This window comes from Nilaparvata lugens, chromosome 4, assembly GCF_014356525.2.
Source record: "Nilaparvata lugens isolate BPH chromosome 4, ASM1435652v1, whole genome shotgun sequence".
NCBI classification, from domain to species: domain Eukaryota; kingdom Metazoa; phylum Arthropoda; class Insecta; order Hemiptera; family Delphacidae; genus Nilaparvata; species Nilaparvata lugens.
The window spans coordinates 28338616-28353456 of NC_052507.1; the positions used below are offsets into that span (position 1 = coordinate 28338616).

Here is a 14841-nt window from a genome sequence, read left to right on the forward strand (position 1 = left end):
GAAACAGGTCTCCTATTGGGCGAATGGAATCAATTTGACCAATCGTCGCGTGGCTTCTACAGCCTTTGGACCAAATAGTAACTGCAAAATCGGTAGTTTGTTATAATTTCAATGCTTGCTGTTTTCCAACTTATTGCATTTTATGTCGCGACAAGAAGGCTAAGTTTTAGAGATAATTCCATAATCTACATTCCTCAACGACTCGGAGCCACAATTTTTAAATATCTATCATGGGAAACTCGAAGTCATGGCCGTTCATAATAGAGAGAGAAAATAATTTATTTCGCTAACTCACTTACAATAATGGCTCTAGTCTATTGCGTATTAAATTTACTATTATAACTTGGGAAAAGGCCTGAATTAAAGACAGTGCCCGGCACACAACAGTAGCACCCTTTGATGAACTTCTGGAGCACAACCCCACAAGACCAATCCATAACTATAGACACTCTGAAAGAATGCAAAGTAACACATTCTCAAGTAGTGCTTAGGTACACAATCTTTCAAGTTTCGAAGCAGGTAAATCACTCTGCTGAGCTTGGAACAAACATTTTCAATATGAAGGATCCAAGTAAATTTCTGATCTAGAGTGATACCTAGAAGGTTTGCATTCTTTGCTCCATCACTGACCTGCCTCAAGCTGAGCACCAACATTTGGGTCTCTTATTTGTGCTCAGAAGAAGGTGGTTTGTCCTGAACCTTTGTCCTTAATATATAACAAATACAATCCTAAAAATCTGGTGTGGTACACTCACACAACTTTCCTTGCTCATATTCGAAACTACGATCAGACTTTTGTATATGTGTATATATAATTGTTTTCAGAGTACTTTTTCCTTTGTGTAAATTGTGAAATTCAATGATTTTTTTAGTCGTCATTTTTTTGAAGTCGTCAAAACAGCTGTTCTACAGATGAAATATCTCGACTATGTGTTCTTTTTATGAACTGCTCTACCTACCTACCTACAAAGTCCATTTCTCAAGGATGGGGTGGACCCCCCATTAGTTTCCCAGAAAGGAGACTCATGCCAGTTAATAGAGCTGATAAATAACTATACAGAGTATGAATTTGAAAAAAATCGGTCAAGTTATTTTGAAAAAATCGTGAAAAACATAGTTTTTTAGTAATTATCCGCCATTTTTCTCAAGAATATTACGGAGCTCCTGAAATTTTCCCAGAAATGAAACTTATGCCAGTTGATAGGGCTTAAAAATAGCTATCCATGGTATAAATTTGAAGAAAATCGTTGGAGCCGTTTTCGAGAAAACCGTGAAAAACATGGTTTTTTAGTCATTTTCCGCCATTTTTCTCAAGAATATTACGGAGCTCCTGAAATTTTCCCAGAAATGAAACTTATGCTAGTTGATAGGGCTTATAAATAGCTATCCATGATATAAATTTGAAGAAAATCGTTAGAGCCATTTTCGAGAAAAACGTGAAAAACATGGTTTTTTAGTAATTATCCGCCATTTTTTCCGCCATCTTGAATTGAATTTTATTGAATTTCTTATTGTCGGGTCCTCATGGTATAGGGACCTTAAGTTTGAAATTTCAAGTCGATCGGTTAATTGGGAATGGAGTTATCGTGTTCACAGACATACACACACACACACATACACACATACACACACACAGACCAATACCCAAAAATCATGTTTTTGGACTCAGGGGACCTTGAAACGTATAGAAAACTTGAAATTGGGGTACCTTAATTTTTTTTGGAAAGCAATACTTTCCTTACCTATGGTAGTAGGGCAAGGAAAGTAAAAATGCACTACTTATCATGCAGTAATACTTACTAATGCACACATTATTAGGTGGGAACCATTGGCCATCATAACAGACCATGTAATATTCTCCTTGGAAAGAGGTACTCTGTCTCACTTTATCACGGCATTCGAGGTGCACCACTGTTGCATTCCCTCTCACTGCTGAATTCGGAGCTAAAATCTGCTTTTTGTTTTCTGAAGCAGACACCTTCTGGAAATAGATTGTGTTCGGTGCTGATGGTAACCGACAGGATTTTGTCCCACTTGATTTTTCAGATCTACAATAGAGCGACATGAAAGCATTGAATTGTATGCGTAGACCGAGGTTTGATCGAATATGGTTCTGTCATTTGCATGCTGACTACTGAGATCACTTAGGTTTTTTTGCAATATGATAGACAAAAATAAAATAATTATAGTATCGAATAAATTAATAAAAACAATATAAAACTTGTATTACCCTTTTATTAAAACATTTTAACGACTAGTTTCGACCTACTTTGGTCATTTTCAAGTTAAAAAAGTTTTAGAGTTTTTAAAATGTTTTAATATGAGTACTACAAGTTTTATATTGTTTTTATTAATTTGAATAAAGTAGCCCATATAAGTGAAGGGATTTTATCGAATAAATGTATGAATGAGTTAGGTAAAGTGATGAAAGATGAATCATTAAATAGCCCAATTTTTAAAAATAAACCACTCTTACTTGCAAACAGCTTAATAGAATTTGGAACAATACAGAAAATTCATTCGAGAAGGTTTTTGAAATTCTTGTTTTCTAAATGGTTTATAGGCATAAATGTTATTTTATTTTATATATTTTATACGGTTATACCCTTATTAAGGAAGGATTGAGAGGAATGCCAAGAATGCGATGGATCAATGATGTAGATGCTGACTTGTGGCAGATGGACATTAGAAGTTGGAGAAGGAAGGCACATGATCGAGATGAATGGGGAGGCGTATTACGGTAGGCCAAGACCCTCCCAATTGGTTTTAGAGCTAATAAGTAGGCTAAGTAAGTAATACCACGGAGTAAAGAACACTTATTCGGTGGTTTCCTTATTCCGTGGTAATACTTAAATGCTGTGACATTTTTTGGTGATGAAAAATATTTTTATATGAGTTGTAGGCCTACGGGTCTCCAGTATCGTACCCAAATTAAATATAAATTCTCATCTCATGGTTCACTTTATCCTTCACCTGATTTCCAAAAAGCAAAATAATGTCATGTGAATATAGATACCATCCTTATAATAATCTTATTATTGTGTTTTCAAATGATCAAACACACAAGTGGTGTATTTGAAAACTTCTTATAAGAAGGTACAACGTCGACAAAATAAGATAAGTGATAATAATCAACTAATTAGTATTCATATTGCTTTTTACTCACTTTATTGTCATTTCAATTGGTGTGTGTGTTGTTTGCACGGGCCCTGAAAATAGCACATCTGTAAATGACACGTTTCAATTCTAGAAAATCAATACTTAAGTTCTACAAAAATCTATTAGGTATTGTTAAATCTTAAGCATTTTTAGATTAGTGTTAAAATGATAAACTAAATTACATGAATTTTAATTTTTCAATTTATTTTCCTCCTAGTTAACTTAATTGCAGTCGGAGCGCTGAATATCAAATCCAACACGGTTTATATGATTAATCTACAGGGTGATTCATAATTATGGTAAAATATTTTAATACGTGATAGTAGAGGTAAAAATAAGAAAAAAAGTTCATATAAACATATATCCATAAACGCTTCATTAGTGAGCTATACAGGGTGGAAGATTTAGCCCAGAATTCAGTTCCTCTGGTAAAATATACCGATGCTGAATTGTTTGGGGAAAACACAATCTGAAAGATGCATCTATAGTGACAAAGAAATTGGCTAAATATATTAATGTTGATTCTAATATGAACATACCTTTATTGCCTAAATTAACTCCTCAGCAAAGTAACACGGTGGATTGTGGTGTTTATGTGGTCTTAATGACAGAAACAATCATCTTGAGAATACTCAGAGCTGAATTCGGATTTTTCGATGAAAACATTCTCACATTACCCCTTTTACTGATCTCGAAATATGGACAAACGTGCACAAGTTGCTTCTACATTGTATACTTATGACACATCAGTATATTCGGTGAAAAAAATTATGGATATGCTGCTAAGAAGACGCGACGAATCAGTTAATAATGTGGCGTGCTACCAATTTTTCCTTAAACGGTTGGAATAGCATTTAACACCTATCAAACCAAGGACAGTTGTCGGCTCCAATAAAATAGATTCTTGATAAACTGTGAATGGATCTATTGCCTATGAATGAGAAATCCAGTTTTCAGAGCAAATTAACTTATAATCTTCAGATGAAAATACACAAAATACAGAAAGAGAAAATATCTTAAGACTAATTATTTCAAGTAACTACGAACTAAAATACTTATCTAGTTTACAGTTGAAACATAGTGGCTATTGGCTTAACTATACAAACAGCAAATTATGCACAAAATTTATATAAAACTCAATTTAAAACATTAATAAATTCACTTAAACAGAAATAATTCAGAGCACAAAATTACACAAGCAACAGCCAGCCATGTTTTCAGAAGAAGGGCAGAACAGGAAAAAAACATAAGTTGCCAGTCACGAAAACAACGCCCTGTTCAATATCGATCTCCACAGACACGTCATCAAAAAATTATAACTTATAAGTTTAGAATTCACATTCTACATCTGTTCTCAATAAAACTTTATTTTGAAAATGTTATTTTAAATTTTTATATATATCTCGATTTAAATAAACCTTTTATCCAGTAATATGTTAACCCTGCCTTGGTGACACCATGGAACAATGCAACAAACATTTACGATAATAAATTCTCCGTCAAAAAATTTATCCGTCTATTGATAACTCTGACATTTACTATAAAGTTCCATAGATCTCGAATTGAAGATTCGATTCAAATGTGAGAAAAATGTAATATTACAAATACCCCCCTCTTGACATAAAAAAAATTTACTGTTTGAAAATTCAAAGAAAAAAAATTTACATTGACCCTAATGAAAATTGTTGAAATTTAAATTTGAGAACAGTAACAATTTTTTCTAGAAAAAAAAACAATACATGTCATCCAAAAATATTGAAAATTATTATAAAAATTCATCAATAGCGTTTGTTATATGTTTCCAACAATATCTCAAAATATAGAATATCAATATTACTTTTGATTTAGCTTTATAATTTAAAGAAAAATATCTCAACAGAAAGTTTAATATGTAAGAATAGTTTTTTGAAATTGCACATAAATTTAATAGATAGAAAAATTTATTTTTATTGCATAAAAAAAAATTTAGTATGTTGAATGAAAAATTTATTATTATTATTATTTTTTTTTAAATGAATTGATGAATTGTTACATTTAATTTTCACATAAAATTTCAATAAATCAAAAAATGTTCATTTCTTTCACTATTGACGCGGTTGATTTTATTGATGCACATTTTGGAAAACAGTCCGTTAAGGCACTCAGTATGATTTTCAGTTAAGTGTGACTCCAATGTGATGACGTTAAGTGTTGGGCTGATCTGGATGCACGTAGTATTGAGCTGATACTTGTAGTCGACTGATGCATATCAAACTCGATACAGGTGACATCTCAGTTAGCATTGCTTCATGTTTGTAGTAGACGGCTGCATTCCAAATTCAATACAGAGTCACATAAATTTTGTATCATATTTATAATTATACAATGTACATTTCAGGCTTGAAATGACAATGTAATTCATTTTTTGGAAAAGAGATAGACGCTGCATACAGGATTAATTTAGGTGAGGATTAATTTAGGTAAGGTTTGGTTTTTTGATATTTTCAGCTTTCAAGGTTTAGAGTTCTGCATACAGGAATAATTTAGGAGAGGATTTTTTGAATCAATTCTTTCATGATACTGTGACTGTTCTTCTGAATTCAAAGTTGTGAATGTAAACATGGATGGCAATTACCTCCAGGTAATGCAGTAGTGTTGAAGTTTGAGATACAGAGTCAGCAATAAGCATTGGCATTGCTATTGGTGTATGCTTTGGTGTCGGCTTGGCATCGGCGTTGATATTGGCATTGGCGTGGCGTAGCTATTGACATCAGCACAGGCATCGGCGTTGATTTTGGTGTTGGCATCAGCATTGGCGCAGGCATGGCGTAGCTATTGGCATTGATTTTTGTTGTTGGCATTGGTGCAGATTTTGGCATTGGCGTAGCTATTGACATTGGCGCAGGCATTGGCATTGATTTTTGTTGTTGGCATCAGCATTGGCACAGATTTGGCATTAGCATTGGCGCAGGCATTGCGTAGCTTGGCATGATTTTTGTGTTGGCATTGGCGCAGATTTTGGCATTGGCGTAGCTATGCATGGCGCAGGCATTGGCATTGATTTTGGTGTTGGCATCAGCATGGCGCAGGCATGGCGTAGCTATTGGCATTGATTTTTGTTGTTGGCATTGGAACAGATTTTGGCATTGGCGTAGCTATTGGCATTGGCGCAGGCATTGGCATTGATTTTTGTTGTTGGCATCAGCATTGGCGCAGGCATTGGCGTAGCTATTGGCATTGGCGCAGGCATTGGCGTAGCTATTGGCATTTTGGCGTAGTTATTAGTGTTAATATTGTTGTAGGTATTAGTGTAGGCATCAGCATTGGCACAGATTTGGCATCAGCATTGGCGTAGATATTGGCATTGGCATCAGCACAGGCATCGGCGTAGATATTGGCGTTGGCATCAGCATTGGCGTAGATATTGGCATTGGCATCAGCACAGGCATCGGCATTGATTTTGGCGTAGTTATTGGTGTAGGCCGCAGCGTTGATTTTGGCGTAGATATGTCACACTAGTTCGAAAATCACCCAAATGTTCTTAACACTCTTCATGGCATTCACTTGTTGCTGATTTCGAGATTCACATGATAACTATTTCAATGTTAATGTCTGTGCTGTACCTGTTATCTTAAAATGCTTATAAACTAAAAAGAAAAACTTGATTAGGCTATCAATACAATCTAATACACATAAAAATTATTTTAAGTATCTATGAAATTGAAATTTGTTAACATCTTATTATACAGTCAGCAATACATAAATTGTGAAATATGGACATATCAATGATAAATTTAAAAAAAATTCATTTTCATCTATTCACTGTTCAAATATCAAATTTTAATCCATTTTTCAAAATAGAAATAGAATTTCATAACACCCTGTATCATTATCAAAATTGTAAAAAACATCATATCATCACAACAAAATTTAATTTCAATACATATTTCAATAATTTCAGACAATTGGTCTTCTATTCACAATCATTTCATAATATATCTGCATTTCATTATCATTTAATATAACATTTCATTTATAGCATGTTCATTTCACATTTATGATTTATCATTCAGGGTTTCAAAATTATTTAGTTTTAATTTTGTTCAAAAATTGTATAAAAAGCAAATTATTAATATTATTAATCATCGTTTGTTGGATACTATAGTTTATTTCGACTCTTCAATGTTCTAAACACAAACTACATTTCATGACAAAACTTTACTATCAATCATTAAACAAGAAACCATTCAAAACATCAATAATATTTTGCTTCAAAGGCAAACATATTCATAAGTAATCATCATTTTGCATCTATGGCAATCAACATTATTAATCATTATTTTGCATCTATGGCAATCAACATTATTAATCAACACAAAAAATATTATCTCATTACTGCCTCTCTAAGTCATAACCTCTGTTATTCCTTCTTTAGGCAATAATGGGTTTCCATCTCAAAAAAAACAATCACATACCAGCAAAATTCTAATCAACAAACCCCACTAAAAATTCTACATACACTCCAGCATCCATTTCAAACGATAATCAATCATATCAAAATTTATAGAACAAACAGTTTTAAAATAAAAAAAAAATCAATTACAAACACTTATTTCAATTAATAATATAACAAAACGTTTTAAATTAAACCAATTATTTTTTAAAATAATTTAAAATTTAAAGACTGTATAATAAGTACAAACATTTCAAGATTATAATACAAAGACGATCAAGATGAAATACTGGGTAAATAAGTTCCCTAAAAAATACAAACAAGAGAAAAAGAAAACTGGGTAAATAAATTCCCTAAAACAATACAAAGAGAGAAAGATTAATTAGAGCCTATCCTACATGTCAGTACTGAACTTTCATGAGGAAGTATATTTAATAAAATATACTACTATGGAATTTGTAAATTCCAAGTATGACTCTAATTTGTTATAATTGTGAGCTATCACTCCCACAAAAACAACTGGTGAAGGAAAAAAAATGTTGACTATTGTGACTGGGTGGAAAGTTCCTAGATGTCTGTAAGGCAATGTGATAGCAGACTCTAGTATCGGACCACAAAAACAAAAGTATGCAAAAGGTTTTACAAACATTTGTTGTTGCAGTCATAAGGTTTTTATATCGCAAACAAGTAGGTCAGATAATCGAGTCCAGCCGTATGTGGTTCACGCCCACACCTCTAAAAGAATCACACCTACTTGTCTACCAAAAATCCAAAGTATTGGACAGCAAAGAAAAAATAAAATGCAAAATGGGTTAAAAGCCCAGAAGAAAACTATAACCTAATTACATATGGCTTATGGCACAATATGCAATGAAAGATGAGAACATGGGACATAATTGCTCTGAAAAACCTAATTACCTAATATGATACCTAAAAAAAAATAGACATGATTAAAATATGTAATACATGATGAAAAAATATACCGCAAGCAAACAATTATTTACACAACAATGGATAGATTTTAGAAAAGTTAAGTTTTATCAACAAATTAAAGATTAGGAAATAAGCTACTATTTCAACTTCTAAAATTATTTCAGAAAAAATACAAATTTAAATGACTATGGACAAGATGGTTAAGATATGTATCATAGAAGAAATTTACTGAATATTACACAAAGACAGGAAAGAATCGAAAATTGAAAAGATTAAGGGCCAAGAAAATAGGCTACAGGAAAGAAAAAAGATACAATTATGGACTCTTACCATACGTAGTATTTACGGTCATTGCTATTCTGAATCCGGCATGACACAGGATTCCTAATCATTGTGTATTGGGGAATACCCTTTCATCATGTGATTCACTGTCATCATCTTGTAAGTAAGCAACTTGAAACAACCTTTGAATACTAACACATCAATGGAGACTTTGCGTTTTGTTTTCTTCAAGAACATGATTTTATTATTCATGGGTTCATTAGTTTCAACCAAGCAGTTTTGCCTACAAAAGTTCGTCATGTTCACTTGAGAATGCATGCATACACCTTTTCAATTCTCAGTTGAAAGTTGAACTCATCAACTTGACTCAAAGCAACATTCATTTTGTTCACATTATTCCTAACCTCCACAGAAACCTGTCTCATGTAATCATTCATTTTGTTTACAATCTTCCTAACTTTGATGTAGTAATCTGATCCATAGAAACATTTGATTTATTACTGTTCCTAACCTTCAATGTAGCAATAGTACTTCTTGATAGTGACTTTCAGTGAAGACAACTCCCTACCTACTTCTTTACTCAATTCTACTGTCTCACTATGGTTGACTTTTCCAACAACAGTAACTAGGCCTACATTTTCAGAAACTTGAATGAGTTGATCTTGTAACTTAACACTACTATCATCCTGCTTCAATTTGTTTTCATCTTCATCTTCATCTTTCAATGTTTCATGTGCACTTTTCAATAGAAGGTTTATACTAACCTGCTCTAGTCTTATATTAGTACATTCTTGCTTCATATCATCAAACCTAGCATCAAATCTAGCATTTTGTTCATCAAATCTAGCATTTTGCTCATCAAATCTAGCATTTTGCTCATCAAATCTAGCATTAAACTTAGCATTTTGTCATCAAATCTAGCATCTAGCTTATCAAACCTTTGTGTTAAGAATGCTATAAGATTCAGATCATTTTAATGTTGCCATTTTGTAATATGCACTGATTCATTAAAACTTGATCTCTCTTGAACCGACTTCCCACTCAGCAAACAACCATTCATAACCTATCAAGATATCTATCTACTAATAATTTCTATAACCAGGGATTTCATGGTGTACCATTTGGGACATATTTATTTGTAATTCTGTCCACCACAGGGGTAACATTTGCGTGCTACCAATTTTTCCTTAAACGGTTGGAATAGCATTTAACACCTATCAAACCAAGGACAGTTGTCGGCTCCAATAAAATAGATTCTTGATAAACTGTGAATGGATCTATTGCCTATGAATGAGAAATCCAGTTTTCAGAGCAAATTAACTTATAATCTTCAGATGAAAATACACAAAATACAGAAAGAGAAAATATCTTAAGACTAATTATTTCAAGTAACTACGAACTAAAATACTTATCTAGTTTACAGTTGAAACATAGTGGCTATTGGCTTAACTATACAAACAGCAAATTATGCACAAAAATTTATATAAAACTCAATTTAAAACATTAATAAATTCACTTAAACAGACAATAATTCAGAGCACAAAATTACACAAGCAACAGCCAGCCATGTTTTCAGAAGAAGGGCAGAACAGGAAAAAAAACATAAGTTGCCAGTCACGAAAACAACGCCCTGTTCAATATCGATCTCCACAGACACGTCATCAAAAAATTATAACTTATAAGTTTAGAATTCACATTCTACATCTGTTCTCAATAAAACTTTATTTTGAAAATGTTTTTTAAATTTTTATATATATCTCGATTTAAATAAACATTTATCCAGTAATATGTTAACCCTGCCTCGGTGACACCATGGAACAATGCAACAAACATTTACGATAATAAATTCTCCGTCAAAAAATTTATCCGTCTATTGAAACTCTGACATTTACTATAAAGTTCCATAGATCTCGATTGAAGATTCGATTCAAAAATATGATGAAGCCAGGGGCGAAATTTGAAAGAGTCACAGAGGAGAGTGAAAGTATGTGCTCTGATATGGGTAATGGAGACCTCGCTGTGTTTATCGCCGGAACAAACGATGTGGCATGTAACGAATCTAATCGTCTGATTCAATCGTGTAAGCGGAGACTCACAAATATGCGCCACACCAATGTATTGATCTTCTCAGTTCCACATAGATATGATCTACCGAGATGGTCATGTGTGAACAAGGAGATTAGAAGAACCAATGAACGCTTGGAAAAAATAACCAAACACTTCTCCAATGTGTGTTTCTCAGATTTAAGTTCTTTAGGGCCAAGATTTCATACATCACACGGTCTTCACTTGAACTATCTGGGGAAAAAATTCATTGCCGATACCATATTGAACACCGCATCGAGAATCACGGAAGCCATGGAGTCACCTAACCAGCCAATCCCTTTAGGACAACAGAGTGAGGACAATAACATTTTTTTAGACTGAACGGCTCAACTACTGACCTATCGCCACCTTCCAGAACTTCAAGATGAAATGCGAAAGCAACAGTGAATAATAATTATATAAGAACTCAAATTGAGGGTTGCCAGAGCACTGAAGTGAACATAATTTCATGGAACTGCCAGGGTTTAATGAATAAAATCAATTACCTAGAAGTAATCGCTCTTGAAAATAAATGTGACATGTTAGCACTAAGTGAGCACTGGATGAGTGATGACGAAATTGTCAATATTGGCTTCGAAAATTTTAAATTAGGATCATACTTTTGCAGATCCAATAGAATTCATGGTGGGGCTGCTATTTTCATTAAAAATAAGTTAGAGTTTAATGTGATCCATAAAATTAGAAATATGTCTGTGGAAATGGTGTGTGAGGGTTGTGCAATCAAAGTACCTGAATTGAATGTAATCTACATGTCATTATATAGACCCTTTAACATAGATAGTGCAATCTTTAATAATTTTCTAGTCATTCTTAATGACATGTTAAGCTATCTGTTTACTTTTAAAAAATTCAATGTTATTCTATGTGCTGATTTCAATGTTAATTTTAATCAAGAATCTAGTCAAAGAGATGATCTTCTCAATTTACTAAATAGCTTTAATATGCAAATAACAACAAATGAGATAACAAGACCTAGTGCAACTGGTGGCTCTTGCATTGACAATATTGCTACTGACATTCATTTTAGTAGATGGGAAAGTAAAATAATAAACACAATTTTCTCAGATCATTTCGCTATTGGGCTGTCAATAAAACTGGAAAATACAATAAATTATGACAAGAATAAGAATATTATTTTAAACACAAATAATAAGGGTGAAGGCTTATAGACTAAAACAATGGGTAGGAAGTTTGGGAAGTCCCAAATTCAGCGCTTTATAAATGATCTAGATAAATTGGATTGGACTGAACTTTATCAGAGTCCTGTAGAAAACAAATTTTCATACTTTTACAATTTGCTCAAATATTATTTTGATCTTCACTTTCCGTTTGGTAGGATAGTAAGAGCGAAACAATGTAGTAATAAGTGGATTGATAATGAGATTGTCGACGAACATAAAAGGCTAATAGAAATGCATCAGCGATACAGGAAAGACCAAAGTAATAGAAACTTAAAGAAAACTATAAAAGCACATAAAAAGCATCTAAAAAGAATTATCCTCTACAAAAAAAAGAATTATATTGACTCAAAAAAAAAAAATCAACAAATGTAAACAGAACAATATGGCAAATAGTTAACAATGAAACAACAAACAAAAAGGACAAGAAAGTTATTGAAAATATTGTACTTAAAGAGAATGGTATAGACATAGATGATCCGTATAAAATTTCAAACATACTAAACAATGATTTTGTAGGGATGGTTGACACTCATGTCATCCCTTATCTAACCAAAAGTGACGTAACAGATGAGAAAAATGAAAAAGTTACAAAATTATCATTTAGATGTAAAACAATTGAAGAGAAGGACTTAAGTAAAATAATAGATTCGATAAAACCAAAATGGTCAGCCGGCTATGATGACATACCAATAAAAATAATCAAGGATGCTAAGTCATCACTCATCAAACCTCTTTTGCACGTAATCAATGCCTCAATTATAACTGGAGTGTACCCAAACGAATTGAAGATATCAAAAGTAATACCAGCATATGAGAAAGGAGATCCATCTGACCCTCTCAACTACAGACCTTTGGCCATCCAACCTGCCCTATCTAAAATATTTGAAAAGTGTGTACTAGTTCAGTTCAGTTAATTGATTATTTTGAAACTAATGGTATACTTGACAAAGAACAACATGGCTATAGAAAAAACAGGTCAACCATTACTGCTTTGATAGAGTTCATAGAAAACATTTTAGAAAACTTAGATGAGGGATTAAATACTGTGGGAGCATTCCTGGATCTAACCAAAGCATTTGACAGTGTGAATCATAAATTATTATTAAATAAACTTCAAAATTACGGAATTAGAGGTAAAGAGCTTAGCTGGATCAAGTCATATCTAGAAGGACGGCAACAGTATGTAAATATAAAGTATACAAGCAATAAAAATCAGTACAATATTGGATCAAACTTAAAATGTAATAACTATTCTGTACCACAAGGATCGGTGTTAGGTCCATTTTTGTTTCTGTGCTACTTAGGGGGGTTGCCTAAATACATGTGCGATTTAGTTGAAAATAGTAAATTATGCTTAAACGCTGACGATATAAGTCTGTGCATTGCTGATAAGGACTGGAACACAACAGAAAATAAATGTAACAATTCTATATCATTAACTAAAAAGTACCTAAATCACAGACATCTGCTACTTAATGATAACAAAACAAAGTTCCTCCATTTTACTTGTAGAAATTCAGAGGTAAAACAACTTAATTCCGTAGATAATAAGAAAGAAATTAAATTTTTAGGTCTATATCTTGAAAACACACTTAGTTGGTCCGTTCACATTCAAAAAATATGTAAAAAATTAAGCTCAGGAATTTTCGCGCTGAGACAATACCTACTATTACTTAGTAATAGTATAGGTATTGGCTGAGACGACTTGCAAAAATTTGCAACATAGAAACGTTAAAAGCAGTGTACTTCGCAATGATCCACTCCCACATTTCATATGGAATTGAAATATTTGGAGAAACAAGCATCTCAAACTTAAATAAAATACTCCTATTACAAAAAGAAGCAATAAGAATAATTCTAAATCTTGATAGAGAGCAATCATGCAAGCCATTCTTCAGTAAGTTAAAGTTCATGACGGTGTACAGCCTGTACATTTATAGGACAATATTATATATAAAAACTAACGAATCTAGATTCCCACGGCAAGTAGATATACATAATTACAACACAAGAAATAAAAATAATTTTACAATAAAGAAACACAATAAGGAAAAATATAAATAAAGTCCAACGTACATGGGAATAAAATTTATTGGTTGTCTCCCAGGTTGCATAAGACATGAACCTGATAGATCAAAATTTAAGGAATTGCTGAGAGCATATTTGATGGATTTAGCATGCTACAGTATAAACGAGTTTACTGTAAAAAAATGAACTTTATACAGTCACTAATTTCTCTTTAGCTTTAAGTTAGTTTTAGTTTTTGACTTTTTCATGTACATTTTCATGTATGTTTTGGAAAGAAATAAATGATTGATTGACTAGTTTTTGAAAAACTTATGCTGGATTAATATGGAAAAATATCTGAAAAATTGAATAAAACTAGTCTGGAAGCTGTAGTGTGAGTAGTTTTTGAGAAAAAAGTTGAAATATGCAAAAAATCTAAGTAGAAAAACATAGACTTCTACGTTTGATGCCCAATAACTTTCTTTAATGACCAGTAAACAAATAATTTTTCGCAATAAAAATTGTAGAGAATTTAATTCTGAAAAAATTATGTAAGCTGTGTAAACTAAATTCAAATAAAAGTTGAATAAAATGTATTCTTATGTAGTACATTACACCACAAAAATTTGCTGTTTTATGAGGAGAGAACTAATAACTCATAGGTTGTAGCTGATTGCAAAAAACATGGATTTTAATAACAGCTGTTCCAAAACAGCTGATTTATTATGTTTTAAATAAGAA

At 32.4% G+C, this 14841-nt stretch overlaps 1 protein-coding gene across 1 annotated transcript in view; it reads right to left on the reverse strand.

The window, feature by feature from the left end:
* The window catches only part of LOC111051958, a 32976-nt gene that overhangs the window by 14539 nt on the left and 3596 nt on the right, over positions 1–14841 (reverse strand). The window contains exons 2-3 of the mRNA XM_039427277.1: positions 3167–3209; positions 1801–2048 (exon numbers count right to left, since the gene is read on the reverse strand). Coding sequence (XP_039283211.1) covers positions 1801–2048; positions 3167–3209 — 291 coding nt within the window. The remainder of the gene's footprint in view (positions 1–1800; positions 2049–3166; positions 3210–14841) is intronic.